This window comes from Fusarium flagelliforme, assembly GCF_020744385.1.
Source record: "Fusarium flagelliforme strain FIESC 12 MPI-CAGE-AA-0113 chromosome Unknown B0J16scaffold_3, whole genome shotgun sequence".
Taxonomy (NCBI): domain Eukaryota; kingdom Fungi; phylum Ascomycota; class Sordariomycetes; order Hypocreales; family Nectriaceae; genus Fusarium; species Fusarium flagelliforme.
Genome location: NW_025763505.1, coordinates 5,300,112 through 5,318,011, shown reverse-complemented (window position 1 = coordinate 5,318,011; position 17,900 = coordinate 5,300,112). Strand labels below are relative to the sequence as shown.

The 17,900-nt window shown below is 49.4% G+C and overlaps 8 protein-coding genes across 8 annotated transcripts; 5 read left to right on the top strand and 3 right to left on the bottom strand.

Moving 5' to 3' along the window:
* The first annotated feature begins 375 nt into the window (after nucleotides 1–375).
* B0J16DRAFT_340026 (N-acetyltransferase B complex non catalytic subunit-domain-containing protein) lies at nucleotides 376–3,882 on the top strand. The gene is made up of 8 exons (XM_046127623.1): nucleotides 376–577; nucleotides 634–918; nucleotides 968–1,048; nucleotides 1,095–1,184; nucleotides 1,231–1,580; nucleotides 1,629–2,749; nucleotides 2,799–2,917; nucleotides 2,963–3,882. Exons 1-8 carry the CDS (start codon nucleotides 440–442, stop codon nucleotides 3,710–3,712), a joined length of 2,934 nt encoding a protein of 977 aa, XP_045985581.1. The 5' UTR covers nucleotides 376–439; the 3' UTR covers nucleotides 3,713–3,882.
* A 136-nt stretch (nucleotides 3,883–4,018) lies between these two features.
* Nucleotides 4,019–6,098, top strand: B0J16DRAFT_340024 (uncharacterized protein). Its single transcript, XM_046127622.1, has one exon. It carries the CDS (start codon nucleotides 4,469–4,471, stop codon nucleotides 5,945–5,947), a length of 1,479 nt encoding a protein of 492 aa, XP_045985580.1. The 5' UTR covers nucleotides 4,019–4,468; the 3' UTR covers nucleotides 5,948–6,098.
* A 25-nt stretch (nucleotides 6,099–6,123) lies between these two features.
* B0J16DRAFT_119011 (uncharacterized protein) lies at nucleotides 6,124–7,709 on the top strand. Its single transcript, XM_046121580.1, has 5 exons — nucleotides 6,124–6,412; nucleotides 6,462–6,624; nucleotides 6,672–7,192; nucleotides 7,239–7,337; nucleotides 7,387–7,709. Exons 1-5 carry the CDS (start codon nucleotides 6,311–6,313, stop codon nucleotides 7,615–7,617), a joined length of 1,116 nt encoding a protein of 371 aa, XP_045985579.1. The 5' UTR covers nucleotides 6,124–6,310; the 3' UTR covers nucleotides 7,618–7,709.
* Nucleotides 7,710–7,949: 240 nt separating this feature from the next.
* On the top strand, nucleotides 7,950–10,392 carry B0J16DRAFT_397636 (uncharacterized protein). The gene is made up of 3 exons (XM_046132331.1): nucleotides 7,950–8,449; nucleotides 8,513–8,845; nucleotides 8,924–10,392. Exons 1-3 carry the CDS (start codon nucleotides 8,237–8,239, stop codon nucleotides 10,163–10,165), a joined length of 1,788 nt encoding a protein of 595 aa, XP_045985578.1. The 5' UTR covers nucleotides 7,950–8,236; the 3' UTR covers nucleotides 10,166–10,392.
* Nucleotides 10,359–11,160, bottom strand: B0J16DRAFT_340016 (cytochrome c oxidase-assembly factor COX23, mitochondrial). Its single transcript, XM_046127621.1, has 4 exons — nucleotides 11,038–11,160; nucleotides 10,881–10,988; nucleotides 10,802–10,829; nucleotides 10,359–10,742 (listed from the first exon to the last, which is right to left on the bottom strand). Exons 1-4 carry the CDS (start codon nucleotides 11,124–11,126, stop codon nucleotides 10,704–10,706), a joined length of 264 nt encoding a protein of 87 aa, XP_045985577.1. The 5' UTR covers nucleotides 11,127–11,160; the 3' UTR covers nucleotides 10,359–10,703.
* Nucleotides 11,161–11,187: 27 nt separating this feature from the next.
* Nucleotides 11,188–12,856, bottom strand: B0J16DRAFT_414000 (terpenoid cyclases/protein prenyltransferase alpha-alpha toroid). Its single transcript, XM_046133402.1, has 4 exons — nucleotides 12,189–12,856; nucleotides 12,098–12,143; nucleotides 11,746–12,047; nucleotides 11,188–11,695 (listed from the first exon to the last, which is right to left on the bottom strand). Exons 1-4 carry the CDS (start codon nucleotides 12,783–12,785, stop codon nucleotides 11,396–11,398), a joined length of 1,245 nt encoding a protein of 414 aa, XP_045985576.1. The 5' UTR covers nucleotides 12,786–12,856; the 3' UTR covers nucleotides 11,188–11,395.
* Nucleotides 12,857–13,313: 457 nt separating this feature from the next.
* On the top strand, nucleotides 13,314–13,979 carry B0J16DRAFT_383527 (increased loss of mitochondrial DNA protein 1; the record flags this gene model as incomplete). Its single annotated transcript, XM_046131347.1, has 3 exons — nucleotides 13,314–13,451; nucleotides 13,504–13,642; nucleotides 13,690–13,979. 3 exons carry the CDS (start codon nucleotides 13,314–13,316, stop codon nucleotides 13,977–13,979), a joined length of 567 nt encoding a protein of 188 aa, XP_045985575.1.
* Nucleotides 13,980–14,467: 488 nt separating this feature from the next.
* B0J16DRAFT_383526 (uncharacterized protein) lies at nucleotides 14,468–17,335 on the bottom strand (the record flags this gene model as incomplete). Its single annotated transcript, XM_046131346.1, has 5 exons — nucleotides 14,468–16,767; nucleotides 16,817–16,964; nucleotides 17,021–17,138; nucleotides 17,189–17,217; nucleotides 17,291–17,335. 5 exons carry the CDS (start codon nucleotides 17,333–17,335, stop codon nucleotides 14,468–14,470), a joined length of 2,640 nt encoding a protein of 879 aa, XP_045985574.1.
* Between the last annotated feature and the right edge of the window lie 565 nt (nucleotides 17,336–17,900).

Genomic DNA, 17,900 nt, shown 5'->3' with positions numbered 1-17,900 from the left:
CATATCGAATCCTTTTTGGAGTCGTATTATAATTCCTCGCTTGAAACAACGATCAACGGCTTTTTGAGCTTCCAGGCTTCCTAACTAACATGCACCTGGGAAAGTCAGCCCATTCGTAAATCGCAAAGCACCCTCCCATAAAAATCCGGATTATTTGTCTAATCATCGACTTGTAGCTCTGGTATAGATGATTCCACATTTTCCTGCCCGAAAGAATGTTTTCAATTTGCAGTAACTTACGTCTCTATTCATGAAGTGATCCTCCTCATGTTATAGGTGTGGCGTAAGCGCTCACCAGCCACACGTGCGTTGCCCCTCTACCCATTAAACCATCCCACTTCATTTTGAGTCGGCCCCTCCAAAACTGAGCTGGAACTTGATCTCACTCACCTTATTTCAGTTAGTTGGGCAGGAAACGCGGCGCGAAGCCTGGAACTCAATGAATCGTCAACAAAGACCCAACCTTAAAAACGGCGTCGACCTTCAGCTTCAGTCTGCCTTCAATGATGGCAATTGGGCTGTGGTGATTCGCCTGGCAGAGAAGCGGGCCAAGACGTTCAACGACCAGTACTATGAGGTGCGCCCTTTTGCGATTTTTTGCTGTATTCACTGTAGACTGATTTAGTATAATAGATTGTCAAAATCTGTGCGGAAAGCCAGCTTGATGATCCCAGTTCCAAGTTTGCTGCCATAACCGCCATCGACAAGTTTATCAGGGAGGAGACCGTTGTCAAGGATGTTGATGCGTTAGACCTTCTCGAATGGGCCGCCCAGGGGCTCAATGATGAGGAGGATTTCCCTCAGACTCTTGGACCATTGAGAGCACGCCTCGTCAAAGCTGCGCCAAAGGACAAGATTGGTGCCAGTCGTTGTTTGGAGTCATGCCTACTGCATTGGGACCTTGTTAGTGCGCAACAGGTATGATGGACTCAATTATTCGGCAAAACATCCGTTGACATCTTTTCAGATTGCTGCGATACTGGATAGATCTTTTGCACAGGACCGAACATTCATGTTTTGGAACATCGTGATTACACACTTGCTAGCGGTTCGTACAATGTCCCTTCTTCTTGGACACAACTGACCTTCAAAAGACAAGCCCGCAAGCACCTCCCGAAAAGAAGAAGCTCTACGGCATGCTAGCACTTAAACAGATTCAACGTGCTGCGCAGTTAGCTGAACAGGTATTTGCATTTCTCGAATTCAACAACTTGTCACTGATCGTACTAGGACGCCGGCAACGATGCCAAACCCCAAGCTCGAAGCATCCAAACAGAAGAGGAGACTCTACTGTTCTACGATGTCACAGAAAAGCATGGCTCCAAAGAAGACTTTGAGAAGCTCATTTCCAGTCCTGTCTTCAATCCTCTTGCACAGTTCCGAAAGGGCAGAAAAGAGTTGTTATTGAGGACGATCGTCCGATATCAGCAGGACCAAAACTATGAAGCCATCTTCCAGCTTTGCAAAGATTGCTTATCTATCGAAGATGAAAATGGGCAACCGAGCTTATTGGCGGCCGACTGGAAGGTCTGGAAACACTTCATCGATGCGGCTGTTCAAATAAAGACAGTCAACGCAGAGTAGGTTTTGTGTCATCTTCACGCCGAGCTTAGACTAACGAAACCCAGCGTCGAGAAAATTGTCCAGGAGTTGCTTCTGAAGTTCATCGCGTCACCAGCTCTGCGACCCATCTACAAGCGCATCATCCTCCTGGCGCGCCTTTCGGCGGCTTTCAACCTCGTCTCAAATGATGAAGAGGACGTTATTGACAACGAGCCTGCGTCTTTCCGATTCAAGGAATTGATCGGCTACATCAATAGTCAAGGCACCAACGCTGCTTGCTTCGACGACATCAAAGTCTTTGTGGAGAAACTCACATCCTCTGCGCTTAAGTACCTTGCCTACGACTTTGCTACCAAACTCTCTGAAGAGACCGAGGACCCGATCAAGTCGGCAAGGCTACGCAATCTCTCGCTCAAGTTGCAGTATTTTGCGGCTACATGCCCCTCCATGTATAGCACAGTACCTGGCGAAAGACCTACGCGTAGATGCGTTGTGTCTGGTACAGAGGTGGATGCCAGCTTGCCTGGGCCTGCTTTTTCCGCCATCGCCGAAACTGCACTCAAGGTTCACAAGTCGCTAGCTGACTTGATTTCAAAGGACCGGTCTGTAGAGGCCGAGATTAGACCCGAGTTAGCTGTTATCGCTGCTCTCTGCTATATCCAGGCTGCATTCCCCCCTACAACCGACGTCTCCAATTCGCCCACCTCTTACGCTCCTCTCCTCAAAGCCTTGCTGTTGCTCGAACATCAGATTTCGTTGACACCAAAACACAGCATCATCTCCCTCCTACTAGTACAGCTGCACCTTCGCGTTGGCTCAACGCCCCGAGCTCGTGAAATCTGGGATACGCTTGGAGTCAAACGCACCATTATGGATTCCTTGGCGCCCATTTTCTACGACAGACTCTCTACTATTTCGCCGGCTATGATATCACCACAAGACGAAACAGGCTGGGAGCTGCTCGAGCTTCTGAGCTCACACTTTAACGTGTCGCTGAAGCTGAGGATGCCTCGACGATTGATCGACGCTTTTGAGTCGGGTAGTTACAGCAGCGTGATCAGTATTCCAGAATACATGGAGAATCTACGATGGAGCTGCACGCGAGCGATGAGTCTTGTGGAAGAGACGAGGACTGATCGAATCATGGGAGAGCAGTTCTCTGAAGTGTTTACTGATCCCCGGTTTAGTAGGTTACAGCGGCTATATGGCCTTTTGCAATTGCTGACAGTCGACAGACGAAGTGACAGATGACAAGCAGTTGATTGAGACTATAGACTATGGCTCGTTCCCTTCGTGGGATTGTAGTTCTCGATTGCCCATATATTCTCGCCTGCGACTTGGGCCCCCTTTGACTGTAGGTCATGCTTGTTGCCTTATGAAACGTCACTGACATCTCTAGAACCGTCGCGCACATTTGTCGTTACTCTCAGAAGCCTTCCACGAACTCCTAAGCTACAAGCCTCCAGCCATCTACAAGGCTTCTGCAGCAGCAGCAGTTCCTGACCAGATCTTCGTCCTCGAATCACTCACTCAGCTGAGCGCTTCCTTCATCAGATTCTCGAATGGCCCCAGCACAGATTTCACTCCACAAGAGGCAACCTACTTTGAAGTCATCGGTCTGCTGAGTACGCTCATCCCATTCACTACTGGTATCAACAGAGCCAACCCCGTGCCCGAGGAGTTTGCTCAGATCATCGATACGCTAAAAATTGCATTGGACACGCTCAAACTTGAACTTGTAGCTCCCACAACTGCTTCAGATCAAGTCAAGACCCTCGGCACTTTCCACTCCCTCGCTATCATCCGTGACACAGCAGCAGCAACAAAGAGCGCCGCGCAATGGATGATCGCCTTCAACGATCGTGAAAAAGAGCGCGACCGCTCTGGCAAGAGCAATCTGCCTAAGGAAGTCATGTCACAGATCAAGGAACTGGTCACGGTATCTGAGGGAGCACTCAAGGAGGGTAAAGATACTGTAGCGAAGTTGAAGGAGCAAGTTTGGGGAAGAGAATTCGAACCTTCAGTGAGGAGGTGGATCTTTGAAGGTGGTGAAGATGTTCTGGGGGTTGTGGGGGAGAATGCGACGAAAAAGCTTGTCAAGAGTTGGGAAGCAAACATCAAGGGATGGCTCGGGGTGAAATGGAGTTAGACGTGCTTGGCTGTCGATTTGACGTTTATTCGGGAGATGAAGGATGATCATCCCTGTCGTGTTGATCACGTATGAGCAGAACAACAAAGTACGCCTTTAGACATCTCTAGTACAAGCAATATATATAGCATGCTCGAAGAATTTATCCGCGATACAAATAACTGGTCGACAGCATCTATTGTTACGGGAATGTTGGCGAGTCACGCATATCTTGTGATGCTGGAGATCCGTTTCCATCGGCCCCACCTGATTAAACTCGAATTATAGTGGGTATGAACCCCTAACCTGATCCTGATCTCGATCTCCAAGATTTCTGCATCCTTTGATCTGCATCCTTTGCTTTGCTTGTCATTCCTTTCAAGGCCGTGAAAGTATATACATCATCGGCTCTTTTTGTTTGCTTTATTTCTTTCTTTTAGTGTCAAGTTTCACTTGTGCATTTTCATGAGAATATAGATATACATCTCGAACGGCTTCGTCATTCTGCATTTTCTTTGCCCAGCGCCAAGCTTTGCTCATCCTCTTAGCTGCATTCGATAACGATAACCCGGTTGTTTCCTTGTTCTTTGGATCCTCCTCTTACCACTCGACTTCGATGCGATCTTCTTCGACCTGAAGGATCTAACGAGCTGTTGCGACGAACCGAACCGAGTCAAACTTCACGGGTCGACCTTCACCAGTCTGAGACATCGATGCCAGTAGCGACGTCATACCGCTTTAGTCCTGCGACATAAAACAATATCTGCGACATTAGAGATGGTCTCCCGAAATCGCTCTGGTAGACGGAGAACTGCCGCTCTCGCCTTCTTCATCGCTACCGTCGTTCTCCTAAACTACAAGGGATTCTTGACGTTGCCGAGCTTCCAAGAACCCAAACCTGACCGACCAGAACTCGCTCTTGCACCTGCATGTGCTTCCTCCATCGATCATCTCCGACGGTCGGCGTATGGCCTTACGAGGGACGTCGTCTACCAAAAGCGATGCATTCGTCCTGTCGTGGACAAGAAGATTGACAGCCAAATCGTGTCACAAAATCCTGACACGTTGATAAAGAGTGGTCAAATTGTTCAGCTTGACCAGGCTTGCGAAGGATGGACCGAACCGACTTGCGAGCCTGTTACACTGAAGGTCCCTCCGCCATACCCTCAACAAGACTACTCGGCTTTCATCTTCGGAGTTGCGACGAGTCTTGGTCGCTTGAACGAATCGCTTTCACAGTTTGAAAGCTGGCTCGGCAATACACATGCACACCTACTGGCAGTAATCACGGACCCTGGAGACGAGCACAAGTACAAAGCGATTGCTGAGCAGTTCCGCCAGCGCGGCATCGAACTGACAATCAAGGATCCATGGAACAAAGCCATCACGCCGAACGAGCAGCATTTCGCCATCGTCCGCGATCTTCTCGAACATGCCACACCCAAAACCCAGTGGGCGGCAATTGTCGACGATGACACCTTCTTTCCCTCGCTCTACCCTATGAGTCAGATCCTTGCCAAACAAGACCACAAGATACCAGCGTATATCGGTGGATTGTCGGAGAACTATGATGCGGTCAAACATCATGGCTACATGGCCTTTGGTGGAGCTGGAGTTTTCCTAAGCCAGGCTCTGCTTCGTGAATTAAATCCTCATCTTGAGGAGTGTCTCAAAGTCGACCATGTTCCTCAAGGTGACGGCCTTCTGAAGCAGTGTATCTACAGCAAAACCAAGACGAAGCTCACAGTTGTCAAGGGACTCCACCAACTGGACATGGGTGGAGATATGAGCGGATTCTACGAGTCCGGTCGTCTTCCAATGAGTCTCCATCACTGGAAATCATGGCACCAGGCCCCTGTCGACAAGATGGTCAAGATCTCCGAGTTCTGCGGCAGCTGTTTCCTGCAGCGCTTCGCCTTTGGCTCCGACACCGTTTTGACAAACGGGTACAGTATCGTTCAGTACTCGGCAGGATTGGAGAGTGTAGATCTGAACAAGATGGAGGGAAGCTGGGAGGGCGCTCAAGGTTTCGATTGGAGTCTAAGCCCAATGCGAGCCAAAATGGATCGTCGGCTGAAGAAGAGTTATCGTCTTGTTGACACGGAAGTAATTGGGAAGAATATTCGGCAGATCTACATCCACCGTGTGGAGGATGACATTCCCGGGCCGGGCGAGAAGTCAAGTGACTCAAAGAACCCGCCGCCCAAGATTGAGGAGAGGAAAGATGAAGTGATAGAATTGCTGTGGGAGTTGTAGAGATTGGATTTCGATCCCCGGTTGGACCGGAGTTGCATATACGACGAATGATACCTTGGGTGGATAAACAGATAGACTTGGTTTTAATGCTAATGCGCTTTTCCCTTTCCCGGCAATAATATGAGAGCAGAGGGGTTCTCACAATCATAACTTTCTCCAAATGTGCCACACCTAGATAAACACTAAGATCTATCAGGATATGGCGTCCACGCGATATCGGCCTGCGGAGAACAATACACTATCGTAGATATGATCATCATATGAGAGCAGGAGAGTATTTATACTCAAAGATGTCGACAGAATAACCGTTTGATCATCCGTCCTCATCGCTCATCACTCAGACACTATAATCATATCTTCATAATGACTTTTGTTCAAATGCCTGATGGCTGGCTCCAGCCTCTTTCAAACCTCACTCTCCTTCCTATCGCTATTGTCATATCAGCCTGGGCTGTTACTATCATCGTGAGTCTCCTCCAAGATCATGATCTTTCGCAATTGACAACAAAAACAGGCAAAACAATGGATGCGGAGTCGCAAACAGCATGTCCAGCCAAACAAGAATGAAACATCACCTGAAAAGACACCCATAATTGAGCCATTGCATCACTTCGACTGGAAGACGGCGCCCAGGCGTCAACTGCGACCATTCAAGCCGACATATCACATCACGATGGGTACGACTCTCTTAAAAGTAGCCGCCAAGTCAACTAACAAGTTACAGCTATTCAGTCCAGCACACCTTCAGAGCTGATTACTATTGACGAAGACTATCTTGATCGCGTTACCCACCGACGCAGCATCATCGCTAACCATGGCCCAACTGTACATGGCCACATCCCCGAAGGCGATGCAGCCGTGCGCGAGCTCTACACATATCTCCTATCCGAGCAACTCCCCAAGCGTTTCCCAGCCATATTCCGTCTTTCAAAGGATGACTCCACATGCGAGAATCTAGCCACAGGGATGAGCTTCCCAACGGTCCCCAGAGGAGACGCAAATGCCGCGCTACGTATCCTCGGCGAGACGATAGAAGAAGACCTCTTTCTCCTCCAACAGACCCCGGAGGGCCATCAGTCTGTAGCATTCATGTGCTGTTTTCCTTCTGGTTTTGATCCCTCGGAGAAATTGGGCAAGACGCTTGTTGAGATTCATGCTCCGGTTCCTTCTTATGAGAAGATTGGGTCTAGTATGGAGAAGTTCTTTGCGAAGCTGGAGGTGGGAAAGAGTGTGAAGCGGACAAACGTGAGAATCCTTCTGGAGGTTTGATGATGAAACTGACAGGTCACAGTGGTCCGTCCAAACACATACCGAGTTATTCAATTGCAAAGGCAATCACATAACAGGCGACGACACCTACGAGAACGACGAGAGCGTTGACATCGAGAAGGTAACTCGTTCTATCTACAACAGCTTGTCCCTGACTAACAAGTACCCAGACGTTTCTCCGAATCGAGCTTCAGACCCTAACTCGTCTACCAAAGACCCGCGCTATCCTCTTCTCCTTTAAGACTTATCTCTACCCGGTCCATCAGATCAAGGAAGAGGGTCTTGGACCTGCTTTTGCTGATGCCATTGAGGGTCTTGCTAAGGGTAATGCACCGGGGATGTGGACTTATAAGAGTGCAGTGCGGTGGGGAAGTAGTGTGATTGACTATCTCAGATCGTGAGGATCAAATTCGGGCAGGTGGATAACAAAAGAAATGTCCTCTAAGGCTTAGAATACAGAAATAAAGTAGCCCAGTTGCTAGTCTAAGCTTGCATAAAATGACCAAGTTATGTTGTGCGGCGGCCAATTCTTCTTACACCCTGACGAAGGGCTAACATGATCGAACCATGCGATGAGGCTCTAGGTAAGTTAGCCTGATAGCGAGATGGACCGTGAACATCACAAAAGAATGAGTCCCAATAGCAGTCTCGCCGAGTAACTGCGTAACTCAAGTCCTCGAGTAGAAAGGTAGTCTGGTATCACTGGTGTCACTCTATGCTCCTTCCAAAACGGCCGAGGATGATCATGTGGGATTCTTTCCGCTACATCTGCGAAACGGGGTACAAACAGGGCTATACCATTTCGAATATAAACTGCGCAAGTCCGAGGTTGTGGTCAGTGGCGAGAGTCCATTACGTGTTGCGGCTCTGTGGTGACTTGTTACTCATCGACTGGTATATAAGGCAGGTAGGCGGAGTTCCATCTTTTGCTTCAATAGATTGAAGAGGGCACATCTCAAGCGTTCTCTGTCTCTCTTATGAACTAAGAGTACCTAGTTTCTGCGCTCGATTCTACAAAAGATGGCAGTTGCCGAGTCACTCGAAATGCCACATCGACAGGCATCATCCGCCGTCGTAATGGAAGAAGCGGACAGTCCTGGATCTCCAGATTCTGTATCCATAAACACTCCCAAGGATGAGAATGAGCAAACCAAGACACAATCGCTCAGAACCGAGCTCCGAGAAAACGGAAAGAAGGGACCGATCTGCACAGAGCATCCATTCAAGAAGCACGTACTACACTCCATCATCACAGTCGCTCTCATCGGCATCACATCCCTTGCGACTGCATGCTAGTTGATCGCCTACATCCACACGACATCGAAAAACGACCACCCATACATCACAGCAGAAATAATCGGAGGCAGATTCTCCTCAACAGCAGCAAAGCTCATCGACGCCGCATTCTCCATGCTGGTAGCACCAGCTGTCATCGCAGTCGCCAATTGGCACATGTTCAAGCTCGCTCGTCTCTCCGCCGTCAACGAACATCGCGGACGAAACTCGGCGGTCAGCATGAAGGTGCTTGTCGAGGTCGCCAACACGGATTGGGGTTCATTTAGTCCATTGAAATTATGGACTTTTGTTCGTTCCAAACGACCTCGTGTTATCTGCCTTGGAGCTATCGCCGTGCTTTCAGCTCTGAGCTTCGCCTTGTTGAGTAATGTTGTTGCATATCAGGCCGGAATGATGCTCGAGTATTTGTAGGACACTTACTCGCTGCTCCCTCCGGACACTGATGCGGCTTCGCTGTATGGTCAGGTGCTTGAGCCACGAGTGTCGGACAGTCTTCGAGATAGACTTGATAATCTACAGCCATCAATGCTAGGGTCGGATGTTGATGGACTGCTCGAAGTCAACGTGTCCGCCTGGTCACGAACCCGACTGCCTTCGGATGTGAAGAAGCTGTTTGACGCTCCCGTTTACCGACTCAACCTGTCATGCCACCCCTCTATCGTTCAAGCTGTGACGATTGAGCGGCCGGATGATCTTGATTCACATATCAGAATCATCTTCGAAAGTACAGCAACGACGCCCGAATTGAGGTCGACTAAGTATCACGCAAATTTTGGTACGGATACATCCATTCTGTCCGAAAAGTCTTTACGTGATGCCAGTGTCAGGTATCCAGGTATCCAATATCCGCTGATTGCTTTCAATCAAAGTGCCATCTGGATTGGGACCATCAATGCCAATCAAAGTTCAGGTATCAATGTATCCGGAGGAAACGATTTGGCATTATCGGGAATGGATTGTCATCTCGCCAAGTCGAATGGACGCGCAGATGTAAAGGTGAATGGCAGTCAATGGGCCATCATCAGAGATACTCTGTTTAACGAACAATATGATCCCCGACCGAACAGACCGATGTCAGCCTTGACGTCTGCGCTAGACTTTTTCGACGACGGTCATGTTGGGGCAGCACCAGGGCTAGGCGGACACTTGTTGCGCGCTGCACTCAACATCACGAGCGAGGGGAATCGACCTTCATGGAAGCTTGACAGTCTCTTTGAAGCTTTCCTCTGGTACGAAACAGAAACTCGACATATTCTTCTAGACGGCACTCAAGCTAGAAAGACAGGATGGTACCAAATCCAATGCGACACTGATCGATACGCCATGACCTTCATCCCTTGGCTCCTACTTGCTGGTCTCGTAGCACTAGGGATCGCATGTGTAATAACAGTCGGGCTTTCAATCGACTCCCGGAAGATACACTCTTTACGTGTGGGACGAATGCTGGACTCGATTCGCCTGACAGCTGATGTCGGCGTAGCTCTAGACAAGCAGGTTTTTGAAGAGTGTTCGACCTGGCACAGCTCCAGACTAAACAAGTGTGCTGACGAGGCGAGGTTCAGATATGAGGCGGACACACGGTTGAACAGTGAAACCGGAGTCTATTCTGTAGGAATTCGTCTCCGACAAGTCTCGCGACCACATGAGTCATAGATGATCCTGGTAGGAAACGCAGCTGGTGTTGAGAATATTTCAGAGATGCGGCCTGGAAGTTGGGTGCTGCCTTGAGCGTTCTCAATCTCTGCATATCTCGACCTCGTTTTCTGCTACAAAGGCAGTCCATCACTTATTTTGCCATGCTCGTGGGAAAATGACTGTCGCCTCGGCTGTCGGTGACACAGCGTTGTAATTGAACCCGGAGAAGTCCGAGGATACAGTTGCGCGTATGCAGCTATATGATTGGAAAATGCAATTGTAAATCTGCAGTGATTGTGTCGCCGTCATCAAGAGTCGGTCAAGACCATGCCAAAATACAAGTATTTAGTGAAGATGACATTGATGTTGTTGATGAACTGGCTGGTTATTAAAATACACGCTGGTTACAAACAGAACCAGGCTCGATGATGTCAAAGAACGAAGTCTTTTAAACACCGCGCTTCCATATAGTACAAGATCGCCAAACTCCCTTGTTGTTACAGTACCTTCACGGTTGATTGTCCCTGTGGCCAGGTTGTTGGGTCTAGGTAACCTCTCAGAACCAGCCTTTTCCCTCCTTTCTTCGCTTCTCAGTCTGAAGATATATATTAGTCTCTCAATCAAAGCACAGCGTCCATTCCCATTTCAACATACCCACTCCTGCTTGCAATCACGATAGGCCCTGTGAAATCGTCAACTCCATCCCATCTGCATCATCTAGCGACCAACGTACTGGAAGTACTCTCCGCACATATTCTTATCGCCCCCGTTTCTGAACAAGCATCTGTAACTTCTTTGCGCAGCCTCCTGACACGGATCGTAGAACTCGCTCTTGGATTTGCTGTACGTCATCAGTATCGGGTTCGTCGCGAGGCGGCTGGTGGGCTTACGTCTCAAACTTTCGGCGCTTGTCGTCGGACCAGGCCGCTTGGGTGTCGGCCTTAGGTTCGGTGGTGTCTTGTGGTGCGGAATCTGACATTGTGGTTTGCGGGAGCTATTGATGAAGTCTAGATCACGGACGGCGATGATTTGGTTTAGGTGGGACTTTATTCGGAGAGTTGGGGCGGGGCCGATCCAACGGAGCAGGTGGGGGCCATCATACTACCGTAGTAATGGCATAAACATTTGGCAATACTCACCCTATAGCGAGACGGAATCTTTTCATTTTCAACATAACCCAAGACTGAACGACCTGGAGTCAAGTAGAAATAAAATGTGTTTTTGCTTCCTCGAATCAACATTTAACAATCAACTCTCCCAAAAGCCATCGCTACCCCAAGTCTTTTTATCCCCTCTCGTACTCTCCAAAAGCCCATCCCTCGCTCGTATCAACTTCTTCGTCGTCTCCTGAGTACAACACAAGCCGACGTCAAACTCTTTCAAATCAGAGTCTCCCATGGTACCTAGCGCAGCCAGGCCAAGGTATGAGTGATACATATCCGGTGGTCCTCCGACAGCCTTGGAGAACCCACCGATGCGATGCTGCGTGATGTCCAAAAGATATCGCCGTGAGGGAAGGACATTAATAATGGAGGTGTTTCCGAGCATCTAAACAACATGTCAATGAACCGTTTCTCGCGAGTCACTGATAGACTTACCGAGAGTGTGCCGCCAACCCACCAGCAGTAGCACGTATCTGCCTTCTTGTTCCATCGTCCATTGAAGCCGATATGTCCATAGTCAGTCTCGCCAAGCTTCGATTCAATAAAGTTTTCCTCTACCTCATCGCTTTCTTCTTCTTGAGGGAGATAAGAAAACGGACGAGATGCAAGAAACTGGACGAGACCCTCGCGGTTGGGCACGCCCTCCTTTAGTGCATTCTCAGGAGGATGAACGGCTGTAGAGTCCAGTGGCCTATCTAATAGAGAAAGCGCGGCAATCGCGCAGTATGCGTATCCAGCTAGAGAAATGAGTTAGAAAGGGGCATTGTGATATGTTGAGACTTCATACCATGAGATTCGTGTTGTGAGGACTCTGCCACTCCGCCATCATAGGTCTGATTGCGTTAGTGAGAGTCGGTCTTGATGTGTGAGTGACTTACCTGGCCTCTTTTGATGTGAGCAACCGATTTATCAACATCGATATCTTCCACCCACCCCTCTTCACCCTCTTTCACATCTCCCCTTAACATCCACCTGATGCAACTTGCGAGATAGCTATGTCTCATATCCCTCCCACCAACAATCTTCCCATCCCAGAGATTCTGCCCAAAACTTCCATCTTCCCTCTGAAGACCCCTCAACCACTTCAATAACCGCACCCGATCCACACCCTTGAATGCTGACTTCGCCTCCTCTTCATTCTCAGCCGCAAGACCCAGCAACACGAGAGCAAAGAAGGTCGCTGCGATGTTAGCAGTGCCCTTGTAAGCTTCTTGACCAGGCAAAGCGTGCGTTGAACTTCCGCAGAAACCGCCTTCTGGATGTTGTAGGCTGAGAACCCAGCGACGGATTGCGATGCGTTCGGATGAAGTGAGTGGAACAGAAAGAAGATCCAGTGCTGAGATGATGAAACATGCAAATGTGAGTCGGGTTGAGTCGTATGCTGTGTAAGGCGATGGTAGATATGTCTTGTGGCAGCGCTGCCAATATTTGATGTGCTGTTGCTTATCCAGCAACGGACTGTCTGATTCTGACATTGTAGGTAGTTGAAGTAGAAATCCGACAATATGTGGCTCGGTTGTACTGTTGTTGAAGGAGTCTTATTCACATCTCCTGCCTCGATACAGCTGGGGTAAGATCCGCAGTCTCAGACTCTCAGCTCCACAAGCCACACGCACAGCCACACAATATACTGCGGCGCCACAAGGTACGCTCTCATTTCGATTCGTCAAGGGAAATGCTCAAACAGCCTTATGCACCAGAGCTAGGAAGACCCCACCACCATCGCGGCATGTGATGCAATGTCTAACTAGATCCAGCCCCTGGCAGCTTCTGTCCGATCCTTTTCACGAGCGTCCAGCAAGACTTGATCACGAACAAACACTTACGCACCCTCCTTTACATTCTTTTACCCAGAACACTGTTGCCTTAGGGTTGGTCCTCTAGCATAATCCTATTCTCTGGACCGCCTCCTTTCGACGACTGGCCACGTGCCTCTTTTGCGACACAGCATATCTCGAGAACGAACGGCACTCCGTCTTCACTGCGTATACCAAACCGCAACCATGGCGCTCATATCAGCAAGGACCATCATTACCTCCGTATCCCTATTCCACCTTACGCTCGCCTACTTCTTCCTTACAAACCCAAGCTCCATCAATGAGCAGGCACTAGTGTTCATGATGGGCGAGAGCATGGGAATGGTAAGTTCTGCAGCACCGACACCGTCTCCCAGCTAACACCAAATTCCAACAGCCCTTGGCCAGAGGTTTTGAGTCACAAAGCTCCCCTCTCGCTTTAGTCGCCGTGGTTCTCATCTTCATTGGCTTCAGCGACTTGGTTTCTCTTTCCATGCCCGATGAGGTCTGCTTGGTTTTCCACTGGGGCACCCAAGGTATGCATCACAACACTTCCTGAGTCTACAAAAACTAACAGCAACAGCGCCGATTCGATCGTTCCTCTCGCTTGGTTTCGTCGCTTACATCTTCCTCTTCGGTCCTTCGTCTCCCATCTACGACAAGTCCTCCCGTGGTCCCATGACGCACCCGAGCGCACATAACCCATCTTATCGCCCAGCTGGCTGGGGTGGAGATATGCTCAAGAACCGATTATTCTTTACATTTATCTTTATCGAGACGATGACGTGGTTCTGGATCTGGGTTACTCTGCGTGAGGAGAGAGATGCGATCTTGAGCAAGAAGTCTCGCAGACGAAACTCGAACGCCATGTAAGAAATTCATTTCAATACATGTTGGAAAAATCAGGTCCATTGGTTTCAAGATCGTGTCTTCTAGGGAGGCTTGGCTCAATGCCAACTGAGGCTCAAAAGGTTGTGCAACACCACCCACCTACTGGCGTCTTTGTTTTGGATGCACAGGCATGTTGGAATGACGCGTCGAGATTGACCACGCGTGCCAAATAGATGGGCTGCCAGCTTGGTCGTTTCATGCCAGCCGAGGCTGCTACCACGTCTGTCTCATGTCAATATACATAAAGGTCGAGGTCCAAACTCGTAAACCAAAAACAGATATCCATAAAATGCTGCGACTCTATTGCTCGAATGATGACTGCAAAGCTTGACACTTGCACAAACAGGAAGAAGACAAACAGTACGCCGACAAGCTTTTACAATCCCACGAGAAAAAACTTCGCTTCCGTCTATATAATTATACTAGTATCCATCGTCAAGTCATCTTTTATCGGAGGTGACGCTCATCTACTATGAGCTTGCAGGAGCCTTCTCGGCAGTAATCGTTGAAGCCTGGCTTTCTGACTGTCTTGCGATAATGGTGGGCGCAGGTTCCAACTCTGGATGAGGCTCGTTTTCTTCAAATATCTGCTCCTCGATCTTTTCGCCCGGGCCGCCTATGACTGGGCTGAAAACATCAACTTCTTCAATGTCATCGTCCATCTCCGAACCTTCATCCTCCTCTTGAATAGTGATTTCTCCAGATCGACGTCCCAGACCAGAGGCACTAGCGCTGCGGGAATGTGACCCAGACCCACTGTTGCGCTGGCCTTGTGAAGGTCCACCAAAGTTGTTAAGAGTTGGACCCTTGAATAAGTTCCGCTTTCGTTTTGCAAACATGATGCCTGATGCAAAAGGATTGGGCGATCCTGGAGCTTGTGGTGGGCCATCAGATGGCATTCCTTCGGTAAACATATTGAGGGTCGGTGGGGTGGCTCGAACTAGACGGATGTTTGATGGGAATGAAACTGAGGTGGGGGTTGCTGGAAGGACCTTGACTGAATGGTGAGGTGAATGACCTCGTTGGAGAGGCGTTTTCGACATGGATGTGGAGAATGAGGCAGCTGAGCTTGTTGAAGACGCTTTGGAGTGGGTGTGGTGATGGTGGTGAATTGATCGTACTGATGACACAGATGAGGACGTAGACTTTCGACCTCTCAGTCCAGCCGATGACCGCCTAACAGTCGAACGTGGCGTAAGAGGCGAAGGAGACAATGATTGTCGCTTGTATGATGTAGCGAGACGAGGAGGTGGAATCGTTGGTGATGCCAGACTTCCTGATGCCGTTCTCTGGGAGCTGGCTCCAGCTGTCCTTTGGCCGTTAGCCACTACTCCCTTAGGTAACGAGGCTGTCGGCTGAGTTCCAGGAGAAGTCGCGGTAGGATATTTGCTAGTCTGTGGTCGTGAGCTTCCATCTTTACTGCTGACAGTACTTCCCTCCTTCTTATGGAGGTCTGGGGTGCTCTGACTCGTTCGCCTGGCATGGCCACGTCTTCTTCTCGTTGCGCTCTCGACAAGCCAATGTGTCATATTCTTCCAGTGAGATATGAGTGGCTGGCTAGGTCTTCTTCTTGGTCTCTCGTTCCCATTCTGTTGTTGACTGTTTTCATCGCTTGTGTTAGAACCAAGGGCATCCGAGGTGGTGACCAGATGCAGTGTAGAACCTCGAGATCGAGCACTGCGTATCATTCCCTCCTTAGGGGGTGGTATGGGCCTGCGCTGACGAGACGTTGAGATAGACCGTATTGAATCCTTGTCGACGGGCGGAGGAGGGTGATCGCTGTCCATATTTAATCCTCCCGAGTCCCTAATTTCCGGAAGCTGCGGAAGATCAGACACGATGTAGTCAACATAGTGAGCACTCCTACGCTCACTCCTTCCCCTGTTTCGAGAATTCGACTTTTCCAGCCTTAATTGCCGTCCATAACCATGAATCTCATCGACTTCGTGTAATGTTGGAGCCATTCTTTCCAAGCGGCTTGAAGCGGCGGATAATCGTCGTATACTGCGACTGTCAAGCTCCCTCTCCCTTCGTTTCTTCTCTCTGCGCTGCATTTTTCGTCGTTCCTTCTCCAGCAACAAAGCCCACCACCCAGCCAGCGCATCGCATTTCTGCGCGAGTACACTTTCTATGACTCCATCTATATTGACTCCAGCACTTCGCATTCGCTGTAAGCAATCCTTCTCCAAAGGCGTGGAGAATGGGGGCGGTTGCTGGACATCTAGAATAGCCCGTTGCGTGGGGGCATGCTCAGCCAGAAATGAGTTGGAAAGAATCTCGGGCAGACCCGGGCGTAAAAGCGGTCTTTTCGACAACAATGCTTTGATCAGTGGAATCGCATTGGGAGGCATATGTTCGGGGAATTTGGGATCTTCGCTCAAAATCTTGGTCCGAGTCACGTTGTCATCGTCATCGTCGAATGGAAGTTCGCCGCATAACAGTGCGTAGAGAATGATACCTAAACTCCAAACATCAACCTTTTCACCGGCGTACTTTTCACCCTTCAGCATTTCTGGCGCCGAGTAGCAGATGGTCCCGCAGAAAGTCTGCAGATGGTTTGTCCGGCCCTCATATTCTCTCGTAAAGCCAAAGTCGACAAGTTTGACGTTTTCGTGCTTGTCGAAAAGGATGTTTTCCAATTTCAGATCGCGATGGACGCATGATTGGTTATGGACGTAGCTGACAGCGCCGACAAGCTGAGTGAAGATCTTTTGAACTTTCTCGACGGGAAGGGGACCGTGCTCGAGGAGATGGTTGTAGAGTTCGTCGCCTGGGAGTGTTAGTTCGGGATATAGCAGATTACATTTGGGCATGGCTACCAGAACAATACTCGAGCACCATCCAGACCATGTTCTCTGTCACAATGACCTCGTATAACCTCGCAATGTGTGGATGAATGAACTGTCGGTGGTGGTGAATCTCGCGCGCAAGGTTGGAATCGCCCTTGTTGGCTGACTTTAGTACTACCTGCTTGAACTTAGCGACTGGCCCAATGTTGCGATCGTGTTGGAACTGATGCGAACCTTGGAGCCATTGGTGAGTTTGTGAGAGGCAAGATAGACCTTGCCGAAGGACCCCTTTCCGATCAAACGTCCAAGAGCGTAGTTACCGACGGACTTCAGTTCGTGGCTCGCAAATTCGCTGGGGATTATGTTAGCCGAGTCGATTGTAACCAGGGGCGCGGGCCGTACTCGAGAAGCTCCTGATATGAGCGGGCAAGCTGTTGTTTGTCAGAGCTATGTCTCCCCAGCAGTTTTAAAGCTGCATCAAATGCGGACTAGACAGTAACGCACCTTCGCCTTGCGCACAAGCTCGGCTTGTCCTTTTAAGGCCTGCATCCCTCCGCGCTGGATACCGCCAAGCCGTGCCGCGAGGAGGGAGACGGATTATTTGGTCGTGTTGTTGGTGACGAAGCGACAATCGAGTTGCGTCGGGCAACAGGAGGCGGTGGGAATGCGTTGGGTGACGGTGTCGTTCTACTTTTAGAAATGCGGCAACACATGCAGAATTGACCCAACAATGTATTAAAGATATAGTAAGGTTGGACTCGCGACAAAGTCTCAAGGTCGAAGTCTAACAGGTCGTCATCAAGTATATAGTATTATCGAGTCGGTCGCGTTCAATGCTGCTGTAATGTATGTTTCGTTTCGTTTCGTCGACTGCTGGGTCATTTGGTGGTCAGACTCGAGGCGGACAATTGAGCGACGGTTCGCGAGGTAATGGACGACGATAAAGCAAGCAGGGTTTAAGGGCGCAGGATAGTGAATGACACGAGAAATAAATATACGACGCAGAAGCAAACGCAAAGAAGGGTATTCGTGGAGGTGGACAAGATGAGGCGAGGCGACAACACCTGTTGGTTGTATGGAGGAAGTGTCGGTTTGGGGTAATTATTTTGGAGCT

What these genes read in the sequence shown, in the direction of transcription:
- B0J16DRAFT_340026 (XM_046127623.1), top strand. Translation starts at nt 440, where the DNA reads ATGAATCGTCAACAAAGACCCAACCTTAAAAACGGCGTCGACCTTCAG. An exon ending in TGATTACACACTTGCTAGCG is followed by an intron (nt 1,049 to 1,094) that starts GTTCGTACAATG and finishes GACCTTCAAAAG; the next exon opens with ACAAGCCCGCAAGCACCTCC. An exon ending in CTGCGCAGTTAGCTGAACAG is followed by an intron (nt 1,185 to 1,230) that starts GTATTTGCATTT and finishes TGATCGTACTAG; the next exon opens with GACGCCGGCAACGATGCCAA.
- B0J16DRAFT_340024 (XM_046127622.1), top strand. Translation starts at nt 4,469, where the DNA reads ATGGTCTCCCGAAATCGCTCTGGTAGACGGAGAACTGCCGCTCTCGCC.
- B0J16DRAFT_119011 (XM_046121580.1), top strand. Translation starts at nt 6,311, where the DNA reads ATGACTTTTGTTCAAATGCCTGATGGCTGGCTCCAGCCTCTTTCAAAC. An exon ending in CCTGGGCTGTTACTATCATC is followed by an intron (nt 6,413 to 6,461) that starts GTGAGTCTCCTC and finishes CAACAAAAACAG; the next exon opens with GCAAAACAATGGATGCGGAG. An exon ending in GACATATCACATCACGATGG is followed by an intron (nt 6,625 to 6,671) that starts GTACGACTCTCT and finishes AACAAGTTACAG; the next exon opens with CTATTCAGTCCAGCACACCT.
- B0J16DRAFT_397636 (XM_046132331.1), top strand. Translation starts at nt 8,237, where the DNA reads ATGGCAGTTGCCGAGTCACTCGAAATGCCACATCGACAGGCATCATCC. An exon ending in AGCATCCATTCAAGAAGCAC is followed by an intron (nt 8,450 to 8,512) that starts GTACTACACTCC and finishes ACTGCATGCTAG; the next exon opens with TTGATCGCCTACATCCACAC. An exon ending in TCTGCCTTGGAGCTATCGCC is followed by an intron (nt 8,846 to 8,923) that starts GTGCTTTCAGCT and finishes GAGTATTTGTAG; the next exon opens with GACACTTACTCGCTGCTCCC.
- B0J16DRAFT_340016 (XM_046127621.1), bottom strand. Translation starts at nt 11,126, where the DNA reads ATGTCAGATTCCGCACCACAAGACACCACCGAACCTAAGGCCGACACC. An exon ending in ATGTGCGGAGAGTACTTCCA is followed by an intron (nt 10,830 to 10,880) that starts GTACGTTGGTCG and finishes ACGATTTCACAG; the next exon opens with GGCCTATCGTGATTGCAAGC. An exon ending in GTGATTGCAAGCAGGAGTGG is followed by an intron (nt 10,743 to 10,801) that starts GTATGTTGAAAT and finishes ATATATCTTCAG; the next exon opens with ACTGAGAAGCGAAGAAAGGA.
- B0J16DRAFT_414000 (XM_046133402.1), bottom strand. Translation starts at nt 12,785, where the DNA reads ATGTCAGAATCAGACAGTCCGTTGCTGGATAAGCAACAGCACATCAAA. An exon ending in CTCACATCAAAAGAGGCCAG is followed by an intron (nt 12,144 to 12,188) that starts GTAAGTCACTCA and finishes TAACGCAATCAG; the next exon opens with ACCTATGATGGCGGAGTGGC. An exon ending in GGGTTGGCGGCACACTCTCG is followed by an intron (nt 11,696 to 11,745) that starts GTAAGTCTATCA and finishes CATGTTGTTTAG; the next exon opens with ATGCTCGGAAACACCTCCAT.